The sequence below is a fragment of the Ictidomys tridecemlineatus genome, chromosome 5 (genome assembly GCF_052094955.1).
Source record: "Ictidomys tridecemlineatus isolate mIctTri1 chromosome 5, mIctTri1.hap1, whole genome shotgun sequence".
NCBI lineage: Eukaryota > Metazoa > Chordata > Mammalia > Rodentia > Sciuridae > Ictidomys > Ictidomys tridecemlineatus.
The window spans coordinates 178,621,579-178,648,836 of NC_135481.1; the positions used below are offsets into that span (position 1 = coordinate 178,621,579).

At 45.1% G+C, this 27,258-nt stretch overlaps 1 protein-coding gene across 1 annotated transcript in view; it reads left to right on the forward strand.

Moving 5' to 3' along the window:
• The window catches only part of Mmp24 (matrix metallopeptidase 24), a 40,923-nt gene that overhangs the window by 9,459 nt on the left and 4,206 nt on the right, over window positions 1–27,258 (forward strand). Inside the window, exons 2-8 of the mRNA XM_078051673.1 lie at window positions 9,080–9,228; window positions 13,647–13,763; window positions 15,319–15,623; window positions 22,047–22,208; window positions 24,196–24,410; window positions 26,236–26,374; window positions 26,569–26,835. Of these exons, the coding sequence (XP_077907799.1) occupies window positions 9,080–9,228; window positions 13,647–13,763; window positions 15,319–15,623; window positions 22,047–22,208; window positions 24,196–24,410; window positions 26,236–26,374; window positions 26,569–26,835 (1,354 nt within the window). The remainder of the gene's footprint in view (window positions 1–9,079; window positions 9,229–13,646; window positions 13,764–15,318; window positions 15,624–22,046; window positions 22,209–24,195; window positions 24,411–26,235; window positions 26,375–26,568; window positions 26,836–27,258) is intronic.

The following is a 27,258-nucleotide window of genomic DNA, read 5'->3' on the forward strand; positions in this document are numbered from 1 at the left end:
CTGACCCTCTGCCTCCCTCTTATAAAGACTTGTGATTCCATTAGACCCACCTGGATAATCTGGGATAATCCCCCATCTAAAGGTCTTAACTTAATCACATCTGTAAAGTTTCTTTTGCCATGTAAAGTGACATATTCACAGGTTTGTGGGATTAGAATGTGAACATCTTTGAAGGGCCATTATTTTACCTACCACGGTGCATCCTCTCACTGAATCCTGACAACACTGCTTTCATCATCCTGCTTAACAGACGAGGAATACGTTGCTGAGAGAAGTTAGGTCATTTGCCCAAGGGAATGCCACGGAAAAGTTAGGCAATTTTGATATGTGGTAGTATCTTGGTCTCAAGTGAACTGACTCTTCACAGGACCCCCTCCAGCTCCCAGATGCATAGGGAATTCTGTCTCACTCTCTGGAGAACTGGGCAGGGAATTTGAGACCCTGAGAAACAGATTAGTGTCACAGCAATCTCAGTTTTAATGTCACAGCAGTCTCAGTTTTGGACTTGAGCACTGGATATACTGAGGCCAAAACCCAATTGTAAAGACTAAGCTAATAAAGCAATGGATGAGAAAGGATGGTCTTGCCAGTACACAGCAACACAGTAGACTCTTAATGTTGGAGTTGAAGCTGCTAATGGGCCATTTGCCAAAGTGAGGATTGGCCAAGGAGATGGACAGGTGAGGGACCTAGAGATGACAGCAGAGATGAGGCACGGAGGACAGGGGCTGGACATGGAGCCAAGGTTAACAGAAGACTTTCTAAATGAATATTGTACTTCCTGTCTTAGGAAATTATGGGTGATAATGAACATAATGCATCCATTTCTTCGTGGCTCTGCCAGGGCCTGTACTAGATGTTGGGGTTACAGTGATAAGGAGGACAGGAATGATCCCTGTCCTCGTGCATTTACAGTCAAGAGGAGGCAAGTAATTCCCACGTGATTACAACATAGTGTTGTAAGGATTGTCATAAGAAGAAGGATGGGGGGCAGACAAGGGATGGAGGAGGAATTCCTGGTGTAGATTTAAGGGGTCAAGGCAGGCTTCCTCAGAGAGAGGGAGAGTGATCTAGCCAGAAGGGTCTGGAAGGGTCCGGAAGAACTAGAATACACAGGACATTCCGTGGAGAATTGTAAAAGAGGCTGCAGAGAGTCAGGGACCAAATATCTAAGGCTCTTGACAAAATAGATGAAAAACCTTTGATGCCCTTGAATTCCCTTGGAGGATATTTACAGTTACTGTTCCCTCTTCCTGGAAAACTCTTTTCCTAGTAACTGCATAACCCACTCCCTCACCTCCTTCAGGTCTCTTGCTTAAATGTCAAAGAGACCTTCCTTGACCATCTTCTATAAAATAGCTGTCCCATCACTATCTCTTTATTCTTCATAGAACTTATTATCATAAGGTTCTTCCACTAAATGCAACTAGAAAGTAATTTTGGGGGGGAGTAGGTAGGTCCTAGGGATGGAACTCAGGGGCACTCCATCCCTGAGCCACATCTCCAGCCCTATTTTGTATGTTATTTAGAAACAGGGTGGGTTTCTAAATAATTTCTCACTATTTTATTTTATTATTATTTTATTTTATATTATTTCTAAATAATTCCTAATTTCTCACTGAGTTGCTTCGTGCCTTGTCGTTGCTGAGGCTGGCTTTGAACTCATGATCCTCTTGCCTCAGACTCCTGAGCTACTGAAATTACAGGCATGCACCACCACGCCCAGCTTAATTGAACATTTTGTTCACTGTTGTAGCCCTAACACACAGTAACTGGCATATAGTAGGTCCTCAAGAAATACTTATTAAATGAATCAATGTACAGAAATAAGCCAATTTGATGTTTAGGAGGTGGAATCAACAGTTCTTTGATAAAACAATGAATATGGGCAGTGAAGGAAAGGGAGGAGTCATGGGTCTTATAAGGCTTCTGGTTTGGATAACTGGGTAGGCAATGGTGCCATACTCTGATGTAGAAACCAAAGCCTAAGGGTATTTGGATCACTGTGATCTAAGATAAGATTTAGGACTTTAAGAGTAAAGAAGTCCCAGCAGTCTGACAGTGGGGAATGCCTCAATCCTTCCATTGATGAATTTCATGGCTCTGGGTATTCATTGAATCTGTCTAAACCTCAGTTTCCTCATCTGCAAATTGGGGACCATCATTTCTACCTCATGGGGTTGTTGCATTCTTGTATGCCTAGAACAATGCCAAGTACACAGTGGTCACTCTGATAATCATAGCTATCATTATTGTCAATATAATTAGAACATCTCTGACTTCTAAAAAGTTGTTTCTTGCAATGACTGTGTCCTGCAGTTTCTCATTCGGGTCTGAGTTTTGCTCTCTGTACCAGCAGAACAGATAGATCTCCTTCATGTTCGTATTCTTTTTCATGCAGTCCTCCCTCTTCCAGCCTAAATATCCCCCATCTGCCTTTGCGGGACAGGGTTCCTGGTTCCCTTGCTCTCCTGGCTGTCCTCTCTTAGTCAAGTTCCAGTTGTCACTGTCCACTACAGGTAAACCTCTGGAACAGGACTTGAAACCCCTGTGTGTGCTGAGGCCAGTTCCTTATCGCTGTTTCTCACATTATCACCTTAGACTATGATCTTGGTTGCCCAGACTCTTTTCTCGGAGCCTTTTATACTTCTTCCTTCCAGCCCGTGCTTCCAAATTCAACACCCTATTGCCTGCTCCTTCGTGGACTTCACCTCTGGCCTTTCTGCTAATCCCACCAACTACAAACATCTGATCCAAATCATTCTCCCTGCTCTGTCTCTAGGCTCTGTGGTCACCCAGGTTGCTCTAATGCTCCTGGAGACCACCTGCATTAAGTAATCCAACTGCCCCCCACCCGCCCAGCCTGGGCATCTCTGTTTTCCAAGTGCACTCCTTGGCACTGCCAGGGATCTGCTTCTTGCCACCCCCACTGCCACTTCTAATCTCACCACTGCCTCTGCTGTCTGCCACTCTCTTCCCTCTTCTGTCTATCTTTCTTTCTTTCTTTCTTTCTTTCTTTCCTCCCTCCCTCCCTCCCTCCCTCCCTCCCTCCCTCCCTCCCTCTCTCTCTCTCTCTCTCTCTCTCTCTCTCTCTCTCTTTCTTTCTTTCTATTTATTTATTTTTTCCTTCTCTTTGTTATTGTCTGCTCTCCCCTTTCCTGCCACTACTTCCAAATATCTTAGCTTTGACTTCTCAGGGACCAAAATCCCGCCTTCTAGCTAGCAGGCCAATCAGAGTTTAGCCTTCCATCTCCACGCCCTCTTCAGCCCAGCTATTTTGGTCCCTGCTGGCAGTCTGAGATTCTTCTCACTTTCCTCTGGGTTTACACCTCTTTCAGCACTTAGAGGGTGACAGACATCTTAGAGTTGGTTAACTGAGCTGTCAAGGTTAGACTTGTGCAGCCGGTGATTGATTAATGGATCCAGGTGTAAAAAGACAAATGGTAGGTCATTCTGTTTGAAACTGAATAAGACTTTCTTCCTTTAGTAGATTTTTATCTTTTTTCAGATGGGACAATGGAGCCTATTGCATCATCAAGCAAAGAGGTCAAACCATAATAGGTTGAAACTCAGCAAATGATTTTTCAACCTCTAATAGACATGAGGAATTATGCGTGGTGCTTTCATGTGTGTTACTCATTAAGCCTTCCCAAGATGAAATCCTTCCTTGATACCCAACAGTGCCTTCCAGCCCAACTGTTCATTCATTCATTTATTCATTCATGAACTCAGCGATTATTTATTGTGCCAGACACTGCACTAAATGTTGTAGCAAATACAATATATATATATATATATATATATATATATATATATTACATGTCTCATACCTATTCATTGATGTCTGTTTTCCCCTGCTAGATTAAGTTACAGGAGAACACATGTAACTTAATCTAGCAGGGGAAAATAGACATCAATGAATAGGTATGAGACATGTAATCATTGTGTTAACATTGGTGTACACAAAGCAAGGCAGAATGAGGGAAGGTTACCCACTACCTCTGCAAGGGAGAATTAAGGAGAGTTTAATACAGGAGTTGACACAAGCTAGGACTTGAAGGATAAGGAGGAATTTGCTAACATGGATAAAGAGAATTGGCTTTGGTGGTGCACCCCTGTAATCCCATCAATTTGGGAGGCTGAGGCAGGAGGATTGCAAGGTTGAGGCCAGCCTCAGCAATTTAGCAAGACCCTTTCTCAAAATAATAAGCAAATAAATAAAAAGGACTGGGGATGTAGCTCAGTGGTAAAACACCCCTGGGTTAAATCGCCAGTACCAAAAAGAGACAGCAGGAAGAGTCTGAGAGTGTGAAAGGGCAAGGAATGTTTGGGAACTGGTATGAATGGGATGTAGAACACTTGCTTCAACCTCGGGGGCTTCTGTCCAGAGAAGTCAGAGAATTGCTAGGACACAGAGCAAGTGAGTGGCAGAAACAGGTAAGCAGAGGAAACTAGAATTGTTTGGTCCCCGATCATATTTCTTGGCTTCCCACCCTCTAATAAACACACACACACACACACACACACACACACTCTTTTCCTCCCCATCTTGGTGAGTGCCCTGTTCCTTGGCTTCCATACTGTCATTTGACCAGCCCTTCCCTCTCCCATTTCCCCTCGTAAGAGGTCTGCCCCAAACTCTAAAGATTGTTCCCGGAAACCTTGGGAGGGCAACAAAATCCAAAGAAGGCACTGGTACTGCCCCCGTGACCACTGTGTGTCTGAGTCATTCCAGCTTTTGGTCCTGGCTCAGATGTTTGCCTTAATTTTCAAGGAAAAGTCATATCTTGGTAATCTGAAGGATGAAAAAAGTAATCATTACTTTCAAGCACCACCATGCTCAACATTTAAGCTATAAATGTGGAGCTATAAATCTGACTGAAAGTTTCCTGGCAGAAAAGCCAAAAGGAAAATCCATTGGTTTACTCGGTATTCCCTTTCTTACACCTTAAAGCTTCCAGAATCTCCTCAGGGAAGTCATTTTCCTTGAGCTAAAGCTTAGTCCTAAGAAAGTCTAGTGACAGGGTGAAGAGTATGTAATCCAAGTTAGCTGTCATTTCAGCCACCAAGTACCAGACCCTCTGCAAGGCTGCAGGTCTTTGTGAGAGATAGTGATGTCTGTCAGATCAGGCAGGGCGGGCAGCGACCAAAGGAGGCAGATTTAAAAGGGCCGCTGATCGAGGCTTTATTGAGATATCACTCCCGGGCGGAACTCGATCAGACCCACAGAGGGGACAGGGGAAGGGTCTGAGGAGAAACCGAGTGGAAGCTCGACCGGACTGGACTTTTATGGGGCTTACAGCAGGAAGGGAAAGGCTTGGGACAGGAAAAGGTGTTTTTAGGGTCCCTTGTCCCTTTGGAGTTGGTCAGGGGAGTTGGCTGAACTCCAGGATTGGGGGGGGGGGTCCTCCTGATTGACAGGTGGTAGTCAGGAGATCTGGCTGATTGACAGGCGTTTCTGCCGACATCTGATTGATGCTCCTTTCCCTACGGGAGCTGCTTTGTTCTAAGTCGCCACCAAGTCGCCACCACGTCGCCACCACTGACCTAACAATGTCTATAAGTTGCCCAATAGAAAACAGTCTTGACCATGATGGATGTATTAACCTCCATTTGACCCACAAGGACTCTTGGTCCAAGTCCAGAGCAGGATGACTAGATTTCAAAAGACAGAGAAGGAGTCCAAACCATGTCTTCCATTCAAATTTACAAAATGTACCAGAAACACCATCTGAAGAGATAACAAATACATGGCGGGTGGTTATTAGGTAGCAAGTACATTCACTCATTTTATCTTAACAACAACTCTGGGAAGGAGGAGTTTTCCAAATAAGGATGTTGGAGCTCAGTTTGCCCAGGGCCACAGCCAGGAAGTGGGGAAGTCAGGATTCCATCTCAGGTCTGGGTGTCTTTCTAACTGTACTACCCTGTTTTTTTGTTCTGAAAATTCTTAAAGTTTACATAGAAAAGGGAATATGATGTGACATTCTGAGTAGGAGGGGCAGAAAGAATCTGGTGCAAGGATTTATTGCTTTGATGACATGACTTAATCTAGGGATGGAAGCTGGAGAATGCAAGTGAATGAACGGATAACTTGTCAGTTTCCCTGCTACTTCCAATTTTTTTTAAATTTTTGTTTTAGTTGTAGTTGGACACAATACCTTTATTTTATTTTTATGTGGTGCTGAGGATCGAACCCAGTGCCCCGCCTGTACTAGGTGAGTGCTCTACCGCTGAGCCACAACCCCAGCTGCATACTTCCATTTTTTTTTTTTTTGATATTTCACTTAAGCTTTTTGGCTGGTCCTGAGTCATACTCAAGTCACAAACAGTTCTCTTTAATATGTACACGGTGCACAGCAGGACTTTCTGTAATGTGTCCACTTTGTGAACAGGTAATTGTATGTCATCTCTTGCTACTTCCTCCTTTACAACCTCTTCGCTCATTGCCACCACCACCACCCCCAAAGTCCTAGCCAATTTAAGTACTGCTCAGAATTTAAATGCCACACTCTCCCCGACCTCCAGGGAGTTGCACATGCTGTAAAAACTTAGCTCAAATCTCACCTCCATCTGCATGACTTCCCTGGGCTCTCCTTACCCCTCTGCCCCTACAATAAGACACTCCTGTCTTTTCTTCCATAGAACACACCTGCTTTGTAGCACTATATGTATGGGTTTATTTGTCAGTCCGTGAGTTTCCCTTTTTCATCATTGTATCCAAGGAACCTTGTACAGTGCCTATCATGTAATAAATGCTCAATAATATTTGTTGAATGGACATACTAAACAGCTACTGTGTGCCAAGCACTGTCCTGGGCACTGGATATACTGAGATGAATAAGACATAGACCCTTTCTTTGAGGAGCTTAGTCACAGTCTGGTGGAGATTGATATGTAATGATTGGAGCCTAGCATTATAAGATCCATAAAATCTGTAATAGAGAATTTGGGTAGCACAGAGGAGAGGAAAAATAACTTAGCCCGGGAAGTCTTCCAGAGGTAGTAATTTATGAGCTGAACATTAAAATCTGACCAAATTAAGAATACTAGGCAGAGAGAAAAACATGTACAAAGAATGAAAAAAGAATCAATGTTTGGTGAAATGCAAGAAGTATTGCAATTCTGTGTCATCACTCAGAATGAAAAACATGTTCCAATTCCAAATGCGAGAGAAGTCAGGTTGTCACTCTGACTTTATTATTCTGACAATTTTGTTTCTAATCAGTCAGATGAATTTTATCACAAGGCAGTGAAGATATTATAGTCACCTTTGGTGAAATAAAGAATAACTTATTTCTAGTTTCCGGTATGCCTTCTTCCAAAAATAATTTGATTTGACTTATAATAAAAGACATATCCACAATAAGCTGGTTCATATAGAAACAAGAAACAAAAATTATAGATAGAAAGGGAATGATACCATTTCCCAGGGGGATTTTCCCTTTATTCACTCAGTATTGAGATGTTCCTCTGAACATGGGCAGAGAATAAGGTTTTCTGACTGAAAGTCTGGCTTTAAAAACGCTCCTGAAAATGCTTATGGATTCTGTAAACATATGGATATTTTCCTTATTTTCTAAAGGATACCACAAATATTTCCTAATGCTCCCATTTCTTCATGTTTTTGCTCCTTGATCTTTTTGATGGGAATAACCATCTTTACTCTGGTATCTTTCAGAATCATTGCTTGCTTGAGCTTCTTCACCCTAACTTTTTTTAGATTCTCTTGCCTTCTTAAAGTTTTTCTCCTTTTAAAAAAAATATGACTCTATGCATAAAACTTAGAAAACAGAAAAAAAAACAAAAAGAACAAAAGTCAGAATTTTCTTGATATTCTACCATTGAAAAACTTTTTAAAAAATTTTTGTGGTATTGCAGTTCAAATCCATGCCTCATACATGCTATGCAAGTGCTGTACTGCTGAGCTACACTCCCAGTTCCCCGTGATACTCTAACCAAAGATATTCACAGCTAATTTAATTTTTTAGTGCATTATATCTATACATAATAATGGGGTTCATTTTGACATTCATAAATGCATATGACATAGCTTCATCCATTTCAATCCCTACTACTTCCTCTTTCCCTCCTCTGTTCCTGCTGTTTGAAATTTTTTCTTTCTTTCTCTCTTTTTTTTTTTTTATTTCAAAGGGGGTTGGGAGTGTAGCTCAGTGATAGGAATGCACTTAGCGTGTGTAAGGCCCTTGGTTCAATTCCTGGAACTGCAAAAATAAAAATAAGAAATGTCATTGACATAATTTCAGACTTTCAGAAAAGTTTTCAAGAATGGGGGAAAAATTCCTAAATTTCCTTCACCTGGATTCCCCAGCTGTTAACATTTTACTATATCTGTTTTATCTAGCTATCTCTCTGAATGTATTTATGTATTTATTTTTGAACACATTTAAGAACAAGTTGCAGACATCATGCACCTTTATGTAAGCCTAAATACTTCAGTGTATAGTTTCTAAAAACAAGAAATTCTCTTACATAATAGTTTTTTTTCTATGCATCTATTATTTATTTATATTTAAACCAAAGAAGGCTTTGTTTTATTTATTTATATTTATTTATAATGACTTGCTTTAGAGGGGAGGTGGTTTAGCAATAAAAAATTATATAATTTCTTGCCAATAGATACTCTACCAATGTAATTCTTCATCAGACTCTGACTTGAGACAGGAAGGATTTCTGGTGCAAAAATTTCCCCAGACTACTCTACTTCAGAAAATGAACTGTTCTTGTACTCTTGCATGTGAATCTTGTATCAGTGGAAAGTACTGAATCATTGAAGTAAGAGGCAGGGCAGGGGAAAGCTTTGAATGCAAATTTGTTCTGTAGCCAGTAGAGATTTAATGAACAGTTGACGGCAGGGGAGTGAGCCAACAAAAGCTGTGTTTTCTGGAGATTAATTTGACATTGTCTCCAGGATAGGAGGAGGAAGGAGGAAGAAATCAAAGCAGGAATCCATAAGTGGCTTGGGTAAAATGATCCCTAGTTTTAAGGGCGAAACTCTGCCCAGATAGAACAGAGCCTTCTCCCCATAATGCATCCTTTTCTCTCACATGTCTTTCAGAACTGGTTAAAGTCATATGGCTATCTGCTTCCCTATGATTCACGGGCATCTGCGTTGCACTCAGGGAAGGCCTTACAGTCAGCAGTCTCCACTATGCAGCAGTTTTACGGGATCCCAGTCACCGGTGTGTTGGATCAGACAACGATCGAGTAAGACTTGCTTAGGACATTGTGCCTTTGAACTTTCTGGACTTATATTTGGGTTCCCGTTTGTCACGGCCTTTTGCACACACCATTCCCATCCTGCCTTCTTATCTTTTACTCCTGCAGTGCCATCCTGGGAGGGAATACCCCAAAGTGCCCTTTCCTGTGTAAGCTGGGGGTTTTCTGGAATGGAAGTCCCAGCTCTGCCATCAACTTGCTGTGTGGCCTCGGAGACAAGTTGCTTGATCCTTCTGGGACTGAGTTCCTTTGTCAGTACACTGAAGGGTTGTGCTGTAGAAGGTCTCTTAAATCTCCTCTGGTTTCAATAACTCATGGTTCTACTGGACTTCCCTGAGATGTACCTATCTCACTTGATACAGAAAAGTCTTGGATGATAATGGGTTCGCAACTCTTGTTCCACTTTTCCCATTTATCAAACCTATGCTGAGTGCCTGTGTGTGCCACGCAGTATGCTTAGCCCTGGCATCCTGCCCTCCAGAGGCTTAAGGTGTAGTGAAAAGCATAGTCATCTGGCCACACCAGTCCTAGGGGACAGTCTCAGGGAGATACTTAGGAGGGGGGAGCAAATCAATCAAGCCATGAGGATGGTTGCTATCACTTAGGGAAGGCACAAAGAGGAGAGAGAAGAGATGTGGGGATGGACAGCTAGAGAGGTGGAGGAAGCCCTCAGTGACATGATGGTGTGGCAGTGAAGAAGACACAGTCAGCAGGGTCAGCTGCTGCAGAGTGCTCCAAGAGGACAGTGACTGAAAGGCACCTGCTGGATTTAATAATAGATTATCAATAAGATCAGCAGAATGCTGGAGACAAAGTCAGATGGCAGTGAGGAGAAGGTGAGGAGGGGAAGTTTTTGAGAAGCCCAAGAGTGAAGGGAAGGAGAAATGGGTGATAGCCAGAGAGGAATGAAGTTTTGTTTCAGATGGGAGAGAGTTAGGGTTTGTTTCTGTTTGTTTGAGAAATATCTACAGAAGCTATTCAAGCTGTTTGAGAGACCAATTTACCCCCAGTGTGGTGGTGCACGCCTGTTATTCCTGCAACTTGGAAGGCTGAGGCAGGAGCATCACAAGCTTGAAACTAGACTCTATGACTTAGCAAGATCCTATTTAAAAATAAAAAATAAAAAGATCGGGGGGAATCTGGCTCAGTAGTAAAGTGCCCCTGGCTTCAATTCTCAATACTGGGAAGGAGAAAAAAAAAAAAAGTATAGGAGACAACAAGCCATTCACTCGATTGGAAAGAACTGGAGTGAAGTTCCAAAGGTGGTGGTAAAGGATCAGAGCCCAAGCTCAGGTGGAAGCAGATGACAAGAGAGTTAGCAAGGATCAGAATAGGCAATGCACCCAATTGTGGAGCAAGGATCAGTTCATCCCTTTGGAAAGTCACTCTGTGACCGAATCATCTCTCTGATCTCAGCATGTTCATTTGCAAAGGGGAGTGTTGGATTATGGCTCTCAAATTCTAGATTCCATTATTCTAAGCTTCTAAGCTTTAAAAATTGGTGAGTCTGGGAATTTTATGATCCTAAAATTCTGTTCAAACACTTACTATTCCTAGGATTTTTGATTGTGAGACTGTGAAGTTCTGAGATAGTATGTTTGAAGACTCCTATGATGTGTGTGGACTCCTTTGGCCCTGTAGTCTCACGAGTGAGCTGGTTAGAAAACCTGACTGTCTTTCCAGGCAGAGGTTATTTTGAGGGCTTTGCACAGGCCTCATGGCAGTGCATCCTGGGCCAGGAGCACTGGTATCTCTGCTGAGGCACCACCTGGCCTTAGATTTTGCTACGTTCCAGAACACCCCAGGCCTGTTGGATGAGGTTCAGAGAGTAGCAGGTGGACGGGGAAAGGGGGAGGCAGAGCGAAGTATCTGAGGGAAGAGGATGGCATTTCCCATTTGCAATTCTTCCTGCAACTCTTTGTAGAAAGGCAGGGAGCAGTGTTCTGGAAGCATGTGAAGGAGGAGGCTGCTCTCCATCCACACCAGAGTGGGATGGATGTTTGGGGTAGAATTCAGAGACCTGAGTTTTAGCTCCAACTCTGTGACCTTGGGCAATTGCTGCCTTTCTCTGGGCCTATTTCCTTCCCTGGGGTCTTTCCAGTCTGGCCCAGCCTTTCAGCAGTAGAGGTGGCTCTTGGTTCTCTTCCCAGGGACTGTTGGTAAAAGGAAACTAGATTAGCAATTTCAAGTACTATTTTTGAATGTCTACCTTGGGAAATGTCACACATTTATTCAATCACTCATTCATTCTGTCAACAGCATAGTTCATCTAGCTCAACCTTGTGCTAGGTTTTAAGAGAAAAAAATAAAAACTCCAGTCTTTGATAAATTACATTAATTAATAGCTTATTCATTTAGCTAAGTTCCAGTCCTGCCTTGCTGTTTTCAATGTTTTACAAGTTACTTGATTTATCTTTGTATCTTTGCCTGAAAATGGGGATAATAATTTCTCATTGCCTCACTGGATTGTTTTAAGAATCAAAACTTCCAAGCCAGGCACAGTGGTACACGCCCTGTAATACCAGCTACTCTGAAAGCCAAGGCAGGAAGATTGCAGATTGAAACCAGCCTGGGAAATTTAGCAAAGCCTTCTCTCAAAATTTGAAATAAAATAAAAAGTTCTAGGGATGTAGCTCAGTGATAGAGAGCTCCTGGGTTCAATCCCCAGTATAGGAAAAAAAAATTTATTTTTTTGGTGCCAGGATTTGAACCCAGGGGGGCTTAGCCACTGAGCCACATCCCCAGCCCTTTTTGGGGGGGTGGGTACTGGGGATTGAACTCAGAGGCACTTGACCACTGAACCACATCCCCAGCCCTATTTTGTATTTTATTTAGAAACAGGGTCTCACTGAGTTGCTTAGCACCTTGCTCTTTACTGAGGCTGGCTTTGAACTCTCAATCCTCCTGTTTCAGCCACCCAGGCCACTGAGATTACAGGCATGCGCCACCACGCCTGGCTCCCAGTCCTTTTTTATATTTCTTTTAGAGACAGGGTCTCTCTGTGCTGCTTAGGGCCTCACTAAGTTGCTGAGGCTGGCTTTGAACTTGGGATCCTCCTGCCTCAACCTCCTGAGCTGCTGGGATTACAGGCATGTGCCACCTCACCTGGTGGAAAATAAAAATCTAAAGAAATTGTCGCATTGTTTGAGGTCAGCCTGGGCAACTATGTCTCATAAAAATAAAATTCTCAAAGAATAGTAATACTGTGAAAATTATAAATGTCTAGATCAAGGAATGGTATTGCTATCATTATATCTATTATCATTGGTTTATGAGTATGGTTCACTCTCTAAGCAATGTAAAGCACACAAAGATGAGTAAAACCTGGTTAATTCCATCAAGGGTCTTTTAATATTTGATCAAAATAGCCTGTTTTCTTGTCTTCACATTGCCAATGGCAACTGCTTTTAACAGCTGGAAATGAGGTCAGACTGTTTTTCCTTCCAGCAATGCTGAGGTGTAGTTTAGCGGATTGCCATCCTCCTGGTGGAGAGTTCTGATTCATTCATTTTGTCAGTCAGTCACTTAACAAACCATTACTCAGCTCCTTCTGTGTTAGGCACTATGCCAGCCCTGGGGATACAAAAAATGTTCCCATCCTCATGGAGCTCAGAATCTGATGGGAGAGAAAAAGAATAAAAAAGAATGCAAATATATAATTTCAGGGAGTGATGAATGCTATGAAGGAAAATTAAGCAAGATAAGTGGATAGGATGAGATGGGGAGGTTATTTCCGATAAGAGGGGCAGGAAAGTCCTCTTGAAGGGCAGAGGCCTAATGAAGAAGAAGTGTTGCAAGTGGAGGAAATGGCAAATGCAAAGACCATGGAGTGGGCATAGGCTTAGCAAGTCCAAGGAACCGCAAGAAGATTGATGACTGAGCACAGTGTATGAGGGGCAAAGGATGATGGCTGTTGAACAGGTAGGCAGGGCTAGATTGGGCCAGACCTGTTGGCCAGTGTGTTTGGATTTTGTTCTAGATGTTTTGGGAAGTCATTGAAGGCTTTACCCCATGGAGGGCCGTGAACTAATTGCGTTTAGGGAGACTTTTCACATACACTCCTCCCTTTGAAACTCTCTGCAACCTACAAACAGCAAGAACTATAATTCTCAAGTCACTTGCCTGGTCCTAGATTAGGGGTAGAGCTGGAACTTATCAGTTCTGGAACTTAAGCCAGTTCTCCTTATTCCCAATCTCATATTCAGCAATGTTTCTTCATATTTTGTTGCAAATGAATGAATGAATCAATCTATCAATCAAATTCCTGTTGGGAGTCATTCTGAGCCAGGATCCCAGAGGACGGGGATTCACACTGTCTTTCAGACTGGGACTGGGGACTATGCAGTACTTTCCTCAAGAGTGAAATGACCACAATATATTTGTGTGTATGTCTTCTCTCTGCCCAGATGGATGAAGAAACCCCGATGCGGTGTCCCTGATCACCCCCACTTGAGCCGAAGGCGGAGAAACAAGCGCTATGCCCTGACTGGACAGAAGTGGAGGCAAAAACACATCACCTACAGGTGCCTTGACTCCCTCTCCATCCCTGGCCATGGTGCCATGCCCGCTCTGTTTTTCCTATCTGAATATCAGAAGCTTACACAGTAGATGTTTGGAGTTTGGACAAGGTCCATTTGCGTGGGCATTAGGACCAGATGTTGAGAGCCTGTGACTTTTCCTTCCTTGTAGCTTCTAGAGGATGCTGACTCCAACTTTAGGTTTTCAAATTGACCTCGTCCTTTGGGGGCTCATTAATTGTATTCTGTTCAGACACCTGTAGTATTTAGTTACAGAAAGTGGAGTCTGGACTGTTCAGTAACTCTCAGCTATATGAGGACCCATGGCAGAACTCGTTCTCCCTGTGAGTGCTTGTCAAACTCCACTTCCTCTGATCTAGATCCATTCTCCACCCCAAATTAGCCTGATAGTTTTCACCCAAGATTGCCAACCCAGAATCCCAGTTGTTTCTTAAAGAATATAAAAAATAAGAACCTGAATCACATCAGTGTCATTCCTTGACTGTCTGGGAGGTCAAGGCAGAGCAGGATCAGTATCCAAGTCAGACCAAGTGGACTGAGAGCAGAGATGATGGAGCTCATCACAGCAAATTCAGAAACCAGAATTCAAGTGGGACTGGGGCAAGGACCAGGCATAGGGCAGGCTCGGGTGGGCTCTCAGTGGCACCTCTCAAAGTGCTGATTCCATTTTGGTGGATTCCCTGGATACAGGGGAAGGACCTAAGACAGCAATCCTTAGAGTTAAACTAAGGGCTCTCCTACTGACAAGCTGTTGAGAATAGGACTTTTTCCAAGAAATCTGACAAGAAAAATAAATTTAAGAAGAATCTAGGTTAGAAAGTGGCTAGGTTCTTGGGTCTCCTGAAGAGATTAAGTGGATCAAGAGAAAGAAGTTGCGTTCTAACCCAACTCTGACTTTAACTTTTATTACCCCACCTCTCTGGGCCTCTCTTTCCTTACTTATAAAAAGGGTATGGTAATTGGTGCCCCAGACTTTCATGAGGCAGAGTATTCATAAGTAGCGATGTTCCTTTGAGGAGAATCATGCAATATGGATAGAGTAACCTTAAATAGCTAAATCTATAATGGATTAAATTAGATACCGCCCTATACCAGTTTCTAGGTAGACAAGCTGTAGTTGGTGCCCAAGATTTTTTTAGAGAGACTTTTCTCTTAAACTCCTCTCTACTGTTGAAATATTTTTTATAACTATTATAAATGTAGCTATGTTATGTGTTGGGAGGAAAATTAAATCTTTAGAAAATGCTATCAACCAACCTATTTTTTTCCTACAAAGTGGAGTGAAATCCTTTATTCATCACAAATTTTGTCAGAGATAAAATGAAAACAATGATTAAAACAAAGCTATTCTGACTGATGCATGTGGTGGGTATTCAGAGTTCTATCTACTTAGGCCCTTCTTTGACCTCTGGGGCAGCTAGAGTACTCTCTAGGACACAAATGGTGGGGATCACTAGGCTGTATTGTCTCTTACATCTCTTTTAGCTCTCCTGTCCCTGGTTCTCTGTCCCCCACTAATAATCTTCCCCTTTCTTGCCAGCATTCACAACTATACCCCAAAGGTGGGTGAGCTAGACACTCGGAAAGCTATTCGCCAGGCTTTTGATGTGTGGCAGAAGGTGACCCCACTGACCTTTGAAGAGGTGCCATACCATGAAATCAAAAGTGACCGGAAGGAGGCAGACATCATGATCTTCTTTGCTTCTGGATTCCATGGTGATAGCTCCCCATTTGATGGGGAAGGAGGATTCCTGGCCCACGCTTACTTCCCTGGCCCTGGGATTGGAGGAGACACTCACTTTGATTCAGATGAGCCGTGGACGCTAGGAAATGCCAACCATGATGGTAAGGCCATGAGGGGATGGGTGGTCGCTTGGTTGTCAGAGAAAGAAGCTCCAAAGAAGAGCTCAGTGACCACCATAGATGAAATTCCTGCTTTCTAGAGCTTCCTGTCCAAGAACCAAGAACTCGAGTGGTGGGAACTGTGATCTCTGATGATATTCAACTGCTAGGGCCAGAGCCACAGAGATTAGTCAGATTGCTTAGGAGATGGACTAGTTGAGCTCAGGCAGGGTTAAGTCAAGAATAAGATAAAATGTTTCAGAAGCTGAAGAACAAGGTAAAAAGGCACTGATGCTGAAAGCAGCCAGCTCTGGCCCCAGTTACTCTAACAGGCGTCATAATTACTCCAGATCCTTGGACAACTTGCCCAGCACCACTATGATTCAATAAATATTCATTAAGCTGGAATCAAAATTGTGCAGTAACACTAAAAATACCCTTTAGTGTTCCTTATACATATTTACTCACAAGACACTTGCTTAGTACATAGGCAAGGATACCTGATTATACCCAATTTTAAGATGAAGAGTTCAGGGCTCAAATGACATAAGTGGTAGGTGGAAGCACTGGAGATCAAACACTGTGGTTCAACTACCTGATGATGTTATAGGGACAAAAAAATTCACATTTAGAATTCTTGTGTGTAAAGCAAGAGCTGCAGTAGGTGATCTTTTACTCTAATGTGACAGGATACAAAGTTATACAAAAGACCACAGGAGGATCTGAATGTTAAAAAAAATAATAAAAATAGACATGGTCTCTGTTCTCTCGAAGTCGAGACAATATGTCCAGAGAAATAATGACAGCCACAAGGCAGACCCTCCTGAAGGCTGAGGCAGATATACCAAGAAAATGCAGTGGGAGTCTGCAGGAAAGAGAAATGGTTCACCTTTTAAATTATAGTAGATAACAATCAGTGGATATGATAACGTTTTAAGGCCCATACCAAGTATTTTTCATATCGTAAGTAGACATTAGTATCTCCATTTTATAGATAGGTAAACTGAGGCATAGAGAACCATTAAGTTCCCATAGATGGAGAGTGGTGAAATAAAGGCTTTAAACCTGAGCATTATTACTCTGGAGTCCATACTCTAAGCCACCATGCTAAGTTTTCATGGATCTCAAACTGCAGGGCACATCAAAATTACCTAGAGACCACTTTTAAGAATGCAGATTCTAAGCTCCAGGTCCCTACCCTTTTGCCATTCTGATTCTCTGGGTCCAGAGTCTGCACATGGCCTGATCAGTTAATTCCCCTAGTGCTTCTGATGCAGGTGTTCTGCCACCTTGAGAAATACCATCTTCATCCCTGGCGTTTCCCTAACCAATCCAATCATAAAGAACCGACTAAGGATCTTGTAGAAACATGGGTTCTAGGCCCTTCCCCTGGAGATCCTGATTTTAAAGCTCAAGCAAGTTTGGGAAACAGTGGGCATTGTTTTCTGCCCTTGGTGCTGCTTCAGGCTGCAAGCAGACTCTTCCAAGGCTCAGGTAGGGACTTCCTGCTTGAGAACATTCCAAGTTATTGTGTGGGTCAGGGGCTGGCCACTCAGGTAATCTGTCAGAAATTGGTTTAGCCAGAGCTCAGCCTAAACAGAGTTATGAAACTGTTGAATTCTTCTCCATCCTTTTTTCTCTTCAGATTTTTGAACTCTTTCCCATGAAGCACTGTTTCCTCTGCCCTGGTATCTCTCCCCAAAGTTTCCTGGCTTTCTGCATACCTATTTTTTATCTCATTCTTATATTCTTATATTTTGACTGGTGTCAGCAAATGGCTATCTGTGCTAACTGATAAGATGTGAAGAGAAGAAAAATAATATTCTGACCCCCTTTTATGTGCCAGGCACTGTTAGCTGATAAAGTTTTAGTTATAGCCCTGATAGAGACAAATGAATTTTCAAAGGGTTGTTGTCCAATGGAAGTGCTAGGAAGATATCCTGCTCCTTTGGCTCCCCTTCTGCCCAGTTCTCGGGGTTGCACTCCCATATTTACTCCCTGATATTGGACAATTTATTGGCCCCAGACCCCAGATCCCAAGAACTAATGGCATGTGTGGGAAGGTCCTGGAACCTGTGGATGGGTACCATCACAGAACCTCACCCACCTCATTCCAAGAACAGCTAACATCTTCTTTGGACAAGAGTCAAGACTTTGCTCTTGAAATCCAGGCATGAACCAGATGCAGATCATAATATAGCAGTAGACCCCTGGCTGGTGAGCTGGTAAACATTGCCCCAAGATGGGTTTTGGAATGAGAGGAAAGAAATCAAGATTTTTTGAGTACCTGTGTATTGTCTCATATAATTTCCACAGAGACTCAGCAAGGGAAGGTGGGGAATAGGGTCTCCTGGGAAATCTCTGATTATTGGTTTTCTTTTTTCCTAAAATGTCATTATGGAATATTTCATACTCATACAAGGATGAAGAATGATTATGATCCCCAGGTACCCACCACCTGCTTCAATGATCAACACTGTAAAACTTCATTTTACAATCCCCTCCCACTTTTATTTTTTGGCTGTTGTGTTTTAAAGAAAATCCCAGGTGTAATATCATTTCACCTGTGTATACTTTAGTATATGCCTCTAACAGAGACTTTCTTTTAATATAACCATTATCAAACCAAACAAAATTAAATCTAGTATGTTTTCACCTTTCCAAATTACCTCAAAAACTTCTTTACATTTGTTTGCTTGAATCAGGATTCAATCAAGATTCACACATCACACATGGCTGTACTGTCAGAATCCCCCAGTTCCAGGGTATTTAAAGGTTCCCTGGGGAATCACTGAATTATGATACCGGTTCTTTCTAATTCCCCACCTCATTGGAGTCTGTGAAGGGGCAAAAGCTACCCACAACACCTTTAAGCCTGTTTCTGGTGCTAGTTCCAGAAACTTACTGTGTCCTCATTTCTTTCAAATGAGTCAACTAGTGAGGTCAGCAGACACTAAGCTCTGCTGGAGAGGGAGCCCAGCCTTGTGCTGCTCCTGCATTGGGAAAGGTGACAAGACAGGAAGAGCCAGCATGACCAAACCCTACTTCACAGGATAGAGCTCTACCACACTTCCACACTTAGGTCGCTAACTTTTTCCCCACAGTGGGGAGGAGGCGGAGGCAGGGCAGCAGAGATTATAACCTTCATTTTACAGATGAGAAAAGTGAAGTTTTGCTGAGGGGTTCAGAAATTCCCCAATTGTAAGGAAGTGGCAGAGCCAGGTGTGAATCTGGGACTCTGTATGTCTTTAACATCCTTCCCCACGCAGGGGCTTCTGCTGCAGGTAGCCCAAAGATCACTCCTAGGAAAATACTGAGATTTTGGCACTGATGCTTCCTGGGTCTGAAGGATGGGCCTGCCGAGCCAGAGCTTGCCCCATGGAGCTCGCAGTCCTGGGGCAGTGAGAGTGTGCACTAGTGGTATAATTAATGCAGGCTGGAGAGCAGCCAGCGGCTAAAGATGCTTCAGAGAGAATGCTGCCAGAGTGCGGAGGAGTTCACAGCCAGCTGGGAACTCCAGGCAGACTTCCTGGAAGATAGGCGTTGAGCTCATTGTTGAAGAAGAGAGGGTATTCCAGGTGCAGGGAACAGCACTGGCAAGAGAATACAGGTGAAGGGGATTCCTTTGGAGAGTTGGGGGAATCAATGAGACAGGGATCGCCAAATAGGGAAGTCCTGAGGGAAGTGAACAAGTAGCTGGTGAACTGTTAGGGACATTCCAGGAGGCTCTGGGACTTTGGGAGCACTTGCTATTGAGGAAGCTGCTCCTCACACAGCTTGGCACAGCTCTCCTAATTAATGAGTGCAAGAAGCCAGTATAAGCACTTGACATACCTTGCCTCATCTTCACCCCATTCTTAGGAAAATGGTATCATTATTCCCTTCATTTAACAGAGGAAGAGATTTAAAATGTCACACTGCTAGGACATGGCAGAACTGGGATTCAGAGCCAGGCTATCTGGCTGCCAGAGACCATACTCCTGACCACTCTGCCTCCTGCCTCCAACCTCTTGGGGAGAGAAGACCCTGAAGAGCCTTCTGCCTAGAGTCTTCTCCATATCAGACCTGGGCTAGTACCTTTGCTTTGCTCACAGATTCAAGTAGTCCTCCTGCCCCTCTCCTTCCCTTTCCTCCCTAGAATTCTCTTGGATTTTTGTGCAGTAAGGTACTGGCTCCCCAGCTCTTCTCTCTCCCTTGATCCCTGGAAAAACTCTGTAGATCCCCTTCCTTCAAGGGGTTCTTCCTCTTCTCTGCAGACGCAGGCTCAGGCAGAGGACAGAGGCTGAGTCCGCCCATGTGCTCAGAACCCTGCTCCCGGCTGAGATCCCTGTGGATGGCCCCCAGGGAGAAACCTGGTCAGGAGACAGGCAGTGAACAGCTTGTCCCAGGGCAAGGAACAGGCCAGGAGCAGAGCCAGTACTGGACCCCAGGAAGCAGAGCTGCCTTCCGCTGGCTCTAGCAGCCGCCTCTGTTTGGGATGAAGCTCAAAGATGAGCTCATGCCTCCCTGCTGCCAGAGGGACCAGGACCTAAGGAAGGAGCTGGGGGCGGCCTGGCCTTCTCCTGCCAGCCTGCCCTTCCCAGCAGAAGGCCAGCCCCAGGCTTTTGGCCAACCTTGTGTTGATCTTGCCCATCCTCCTTCCTCTCTGGTGCTCAAAATCAGCCTTGCTGAAGACACTGGTGATGTCAGTGGAGTGGCAGGCTTGTGCTTCCCATGGCCTGGGTCTGCCCCAGGGGTTCTTCTCTTTTCCCAACACCTTAACCAGAAAAGTCAAACAATTCCTACCCCCATCTGACCCTCATAGGAACTGGCTGGACTGGGATTGGGCTAAAGGGCTTAGCCAGGGGGGTGCTGGGGCCAGAGCAGGCATCAGGATTTCTGACTACTTCCCAGGCCCTGGTAGCCTCCCTGGACGTAGAGGTAGCTAGAAGAGGCTGAAACATGCCTGGGGCTGGGAAATACAGACCGGGCTCAAGGGACATACAAATGCCTGAGGTCAAGGCAAGCAGGGGTCTGCAACAGGGCAGAAGAGAGCCAGGACTGTTAATACAGTGGCTCTCTGGTTCTGGCATTTCTTTCCCAAAGCTGAGGTTACTTAATCTCCCCCAAATTCAGGCCTTGCTCTGTCCTAGGACTAATACAGAAGCTCAGGGGAGCTGGCTCTCAGAGTATCTGGTTGCTGGAGCCTCACAGGCCTTGCACTTCCTTTCTGGTTAATGAACTTGTTCCACTAACTGAGCTTCTGTCTTATGTACAATAACAACAGCAATAACTTTCAGGTCTGTACCATGAACTTCACATATGTCATCTTATTCACCCCTTGCTCAGTCCATGAGGTAGGTTTGATTCTGCCACTTTACAAATGGGGACATGGAGGCTCAGCGGGTAGCCCTGCTGGCCAAGTTCCCAAAGCTGGGAAGAGGAGAGCTGGAAATGAAGGTAATCTCTCTACCCTGGAGATGCTCATCATCACCGCGTCATGCTGCCGCCTCAGTTTCACACGGGATACTATGTCCCACTTTCAGCACCTGGATTGTGTTTCTACCAATACTTGAATCCTCTCTTTGATCTTGGCCAGTAGTTCGTTTCTTCCAGGACTGGGGTTTTGCTGAGAATTGCCCCACACCTAGGGCCCTATTCCTGAAGATTCCTGAAGTTGACCGCCAGCCGGCCACCCCCAGGACTTCCTCCACTTATCCCCACTGCTGCTGCCTTGGCTCAGGCCCTTTTCACCTTCCACTTGGACCCTGGTGCCAGCTTCAGAATTGATGCCCCTGGTCCCCCTGCCTCAGGTCTCATTCTGCTTTAATCCTCCTTCCAACTGCAGCCTGGCTGATTTCATCACACTCCCACCTCCACTCCTGCTCACAACCCCCACCAGCCAAGAAGCTGATCCAAATTCCTTTGTAGGGCATTACAGAGCCCTGCTTGCCAGCCTGGCTGACCTCATCTCTCTCTCTGGCCCTCCCTTCATGCTTTGTTCTAGAGCCAAGTGGAATGAAACTGCTTGTCCCTGGACCTGCCTCATATCATTCTCTCTGCCAGGAATGCCACCCCACCCACTTCCTCCCTTGAATCCATTCTTCTGACCAACTTCCTACTTTTCAAGACTCACCTTTATGAAACTTTCCCTAAGCATCTTCCTCCATGTTTAAATGACCCCTTCCTCCTTGGAATTCCTTTTGACCCTCATAGAACTCTGTTAAAGCACCTGGAACCCTGCACTGCTTACATTGTTTCTTACTCCATGTTACTCTCTATATCAAGAAGTCTGGAAGGCAAAGATTGTGGCTGATTTCTCTGTATATCCCCAATGTCCAGCAGAGGGCCTGGTACAAGGCATATGCTCAGTGTTTGCTCAAGTAATGGATTGACTGACTGATATATACGTGGTGCCCTGGTCACCTTCCATGTTTCTTTGCACAGGGAATGACCTCTTCTTGGTGGCTGTGCATGAACTGGGCCATGCACTGGGACTGGAGCACTCCAATGACCCCAGCGCCATCATGGCACCCTTCTACCAGTACATGGAGACGCACAACTTCAAGCTGCCCCAGGATGATCTCCAAGGCATCCAGAAGATCTATGGTGTGTGATAGGGGAGAGGGGCCACGGCTTTTTCTATAGGGCTATGTAGGGAGCTTTGTTTCCAATCATGTGCCACCCTTCAGGAGGCTTCCCCTTGGCATACTCGGGAAACCTAGAAAAGGGTCCTCGCTGTGACAGGGAGTGACGAAAGTGAAGAGTGGCCCACACATTTCCTCTTCTTCACCCTCCCCTCTTCTAAACATCTTCCTCTCATCTCCTGTACTCCATACCTTCCCACTGGGCACTCTCCTGGGTCTCACCTCCAGCCAAGGAGAGTCACACATCTGCCTGAAAAACAATGATATAGTGTGATGAGTATCATAACCAGAGCTGAGATCTTAAGAAGCCTTCCACCAGGCCTCTGTCCCAGCTCAAGTCACTCTGGCAAGCGAAGTTCTTATTCTGGTCAAGTTAACTGAGATGGGAAGACCATATGGGAGCAAATGCTTGTCAACAAAGCCCAGCCCCCAGGCAGTGGAGCTCAGGAACAAGACTCCCTCTGAAGGAAGTGCCCCCACTAGAGCTCCAGACTGTAACAGATGAAGCAGCAGAGGGACAGATGCGGGTGGCAAGCACAGGAAGGTGTTTCAAAGTAGAATGGACAGGATCTGCTAACAGATCAGGTGTGGGGATGAGCAGGAGGAGGAGAGAGGCAAGGATAACACCAAGGGTTCTGGCATTTGTAATTGTGGGACAATGGGATTTACCAGGGTGCAACCAAAGACCTAGGCTGGGACACTGGCTTGGGATCTTTAATGTCCAATACAACAGATACTAGTGACAAATGGCTACTGAAATTGAAATGTATATTAATTAAAATTAAATGAAGTTAAGTTTCAGGGGCTGGGGATATAACTCAGCTGGTTGAGTGCTTGCCTTGCATGCACAAGGCCCTGGGTTCAATCCCCAGCACCACCTAAAAAAAAAAAAATTTAGTTCCTCAATCACACTAAGAATTAGTGCATGTGGCTAGAGACAGTATAGACAGAGGACAATTTTTCCATCATCACAAAATGTCCTAACTGACAGCTTTAAAACCATGAGCCTGGATGAGCCACCTAAGACAGTGATTAGCAACTTGGTTGCCCAATGGAATCACCTTGGGATTCCAACAAAAAACACTGACACCCAGCCCTTACCCCAGAGATGAGGATTACGTGGTCTGGGGTGCTTCCTGAGCAGGAAAAGTTTTAAATCTCCCAGGTGATTCTCATATGCAGCCCAAGTTGAGAGGCAGGGATGAAAGAAAATGTTGAGAAAGAATAAGAGAAACCTCAGGATATCTGACAGCCCCCAAAGAGGCTAAGAGGTAACAACTCATGAGGTAGCAGGAAAAACATGAGGGTGCAAAGCCTGGAAAAGGACTAAAGTGTTCCAAGGGCAAGTGTTTACAGGATTTTGCTGCTCAAATGTGAGCCTCAGACCAGAAACATCAGTATCACTTGAGACCTCAAAGACATGCAGAATTTCAGGCCCCACCCTAGGCCCTTTGAGTCATAATCTGAATTTTATCAAGATACCTGCATGATTCATATGCTCAATAAAGTTTGAGTCAATAACTGTTGGATTCAACAACATAAAGGTCATTGGCGAGTGGTTTGGGTGGAGAATGGGGCAGAGTGATATTAAGTGGACTGAAGGAATGGAAATGGATGAGAATATGAGGCCAGTGTGAAGGGGAGCAGAGGAAAAAAAGACATCCTAAAGAAGGACAAGTTTGCTCTTTTTACAGGAGAGCAAAAGCCTGTTATAAAAAAGAAACAAAACAAAACAAAAAAACCCAATATGTTAGATTTGAGGGTAGAAAGATGAGGTCTCCATCTAGTGGCTGTTTTTATGTATTTCCTCAAAGTTAAATAAGGGAGAGGGGACAGGAGGCCAAAAGGTGACAGAATAAACCTGGAGCTGCATGGGTGATGATGAGGCAATGGCAGAGGGAGGCAGGGAACAGCTGGCTCCTTCTCTCAGATGTGGCTCCTCTCTCTAGGACCCCCAGCTGAGCCTCTGGAGCCCACAAGACCCCTTCCCACGCTCCCAGTCCGCAGGATCCACTCACCGTCTGAAAGGAAGCATGAGCGCCAGCCCAGACCTCCTCGGCCACCTCTTGGGGACCGACCATCCTCTCCAGGCACCAAACCCAACATCTGTGATGGCAATTTCAACACAGTGGCCCTCTTCCGTGGAGAGATGTTTGTGTTTAAGGTAGGGCTAATGGATTGGCACCACCCAGGTGGTCCCTCCCATTCCTTCTTCCATCACTCCTGCCCTGGAATAAGCTGCTATGAAGACTGGACAGGAGCTGGCCTAGTGTCCAGGACCCAGGGTCTCTTTCTGGTGCTTCGGGGTAAAACAACTTGTTTCCAATAGGTGAGCAGGGAAGATTGGTGATCTTGTACCTTTCCAGGGGTTAACGCTAGGGGAAAGGCTGGAGATGGCTTCTAGTCTGTGACCTTGAGCAAGTTGCTTCCCTTCTCTGGGCCTCAGTTGTTCATCTGAAACCTGGGGTGGCATGTCATTACTCTAACAAGGAGTATATGAATAGCAAATGAGTGACAGGCTCTGCAGACAGCTAGTTTGGAGTGGGGGCTGAGCCAGAGTGACTGAATCTGATTGCAGATTCTTGTTTTTTCTTTGTTTGCTCCACTGGGGATTGACCCCATGGGCACTGTACCACTGAGCTACATCCTAGCCTTTTTTATTTTTATTTTTTAAATTTTGAGACAGGGTCTTAGTTGCAGAGAGTGGCCTTAAACTTGCAATCCTCCTGCCTCAGCCTCAGAGTTGCTGGAATTACAGGAGTGAGCCACCACATCCAGCCTGATTGCAGAGCCTGCCAGCGCCTGAGAGCCTGGTACCGATCAGACTACATCTTGTCAACTGTCCTTTGCCTGCCACTTTAGCCAAGATCTGACTGGACATTAGCCTGCTTGGTGTGTTGCAGGCTGAGTCCTCAGCAGAGCAGACTCTGAGGTGGAGTTTACAGAATGAAGGATTCTGATTAGGGAATAACTCCAGGATCAACATCTGTGAGCAGGAAGAACAGGAAGCAGGACAGGGCAAAGCAGCAAGTTGAGCAGCAGCATTAGCCTGTTGCAGACTTGACCACTCCCACAGGGAGCTCTGGAGCCAGAATGGCCCACGGGAGGCATCCAAGCCGTCAGAACTTTATACCCTCTGCCTCATTCAGTCATTTGGAGTGAAAGGGTATGACCTCGGGGATGCTCTCTGAAGCCGAGACCAACTCCAGAGGGACTGGTAGTTGAAAACTACCTGCTGGTAGTACTCCCAGCCACCCATGGAAATCTGGATAGAATATTTCTCCATACTTTCTGGAGTTCTACCCAGAAAGCTTCAAGCACTAAGCAAGAATGGGGCAAGGTGGGTCAGCTCGTGATCTACCTCTCACTGAATGGCTCCATGTCACTTGACCTTCTTTAAGACTGTTTTTATATCTCAGATTGACTTAGAGTTGTGGAGGTCAAAATAAAGTTTGAAAACTGTACCTGGAAGTGCTTTGTAAAATACCTTTAAAAATACTGGCTTTTGTACCATCTTCTATGTATTATATTCCTTCTTTACTTGTTTTTTTTCTTTTTTTTTTTTTTAATTTTAATCCTCTCAAAATAGTCAAGGTCAAATTCAGATTTAAACACCCCCCCCATTTACCAGTGTTGGGTTTCCCACCAGCCTGAGGCCTGGCCTGGGTGTTGTCAGTGACTCTCCAATGCCCTCCTGTGGTCACTACAGGCCCCAGCACTTCCTTTCCAGCTTTTCCAAACTTCCTCACGAAGACCGGGCCTGTCTGCTGTCTGTCTCATGGTCCCTGGAGCAGCAAGAACCATCAGGAGGTTTAAGTGAAGAGTTACATGAGCATCCTGTTTTCTTCTGAGAGTTGGAAGCAGAAGATGACAGACTGCATGGAGGGTTGTGAGGCTTGGCCCAAAAGATAATGTGGGGTTGTTGGACCTGAGTCCCAGAGCTGAGGTCATTGGTTCAGAGGCAGGGCCTTACTCCTCTGTTTCCCCAGGACCGATGGTTTTGGCGCCTGCGCAATAACCGGGTACAGGAGGGCTACCCCATGCAGATCGAGCAGTTCTGGAAGGGCCTACCTGCCCGCATAGATGCAGCCTACGAAAGAGCTGATGGGAGATTTGTGTTCTTCAAAGGTAATGTAACCTATGCTATGGGACCTGGGACAATTTCCTGCACTTCTGTCTTCTTGCCCCCAAGCTCTGCTGGGGCCAAGGAACCAAAGGAATTGACACTCTGACTCTATGGGCAGAAGATAAGCAAGTGGCACTAGCTACAACCTCTGCCACCAAGTAGCTAGGGAAGACTAATCCTGATCTCTTGCCCACAGGCGACAAATACTGGGTGTTTAAGGAGGTGACAGTGGAACCTGGGTACCCCCACAGCCTGGGAGAGCTGGGAAGCTGCCTGCCTCGTGAAGGCATTGACACGGCTCTGCGGTGGGAACCTGTGGGCAAGACCTACTTTTTCAAAGGCGAGCGGTATTGGCGCTACAGCGAGGAGCGGCGGGCCACAGACCCTGGCTATCCCAAGCCCATCACCGTGTGGAAGGGCATTCCTCAAGCTCCCCAAGGGGCCTTCATCAGCAAGGAAGGGTGTACGTAAGGGCCAGGGCCACACAGGGATGGGGGGCTGATTTTATGTGGTTCTCCTGGGGGCCCTGAACATATTCTTAGGATCCCCAGGTTTGATAAATGCCCAGGTTTGATTGGCAGCAGACAATCGCCCTGTGTAACTCATAGTGAATTCCCCTGCTTACTAGGTACCAGAGCCACGTTTCCACCTGCAGGATGATTCACAGTAAGCTTTTCCCAGAGGTCAGGCCGGCAACCAGCCACCATGGCTGTCATCAGGTGCTCACAACCTGTCTCTCCATCAATCTAAAAGCTTCTCGGACAGGTCAAGTTTTGCCAGGTGCAGAGTGGGCATCCATAATTATCTGATGATCTGGTCAAAACCACAGACTAGCTGGGTACAGTGGCACAAGTCTGTAATCCCAACAACTCTAGAGGCTGAGGCA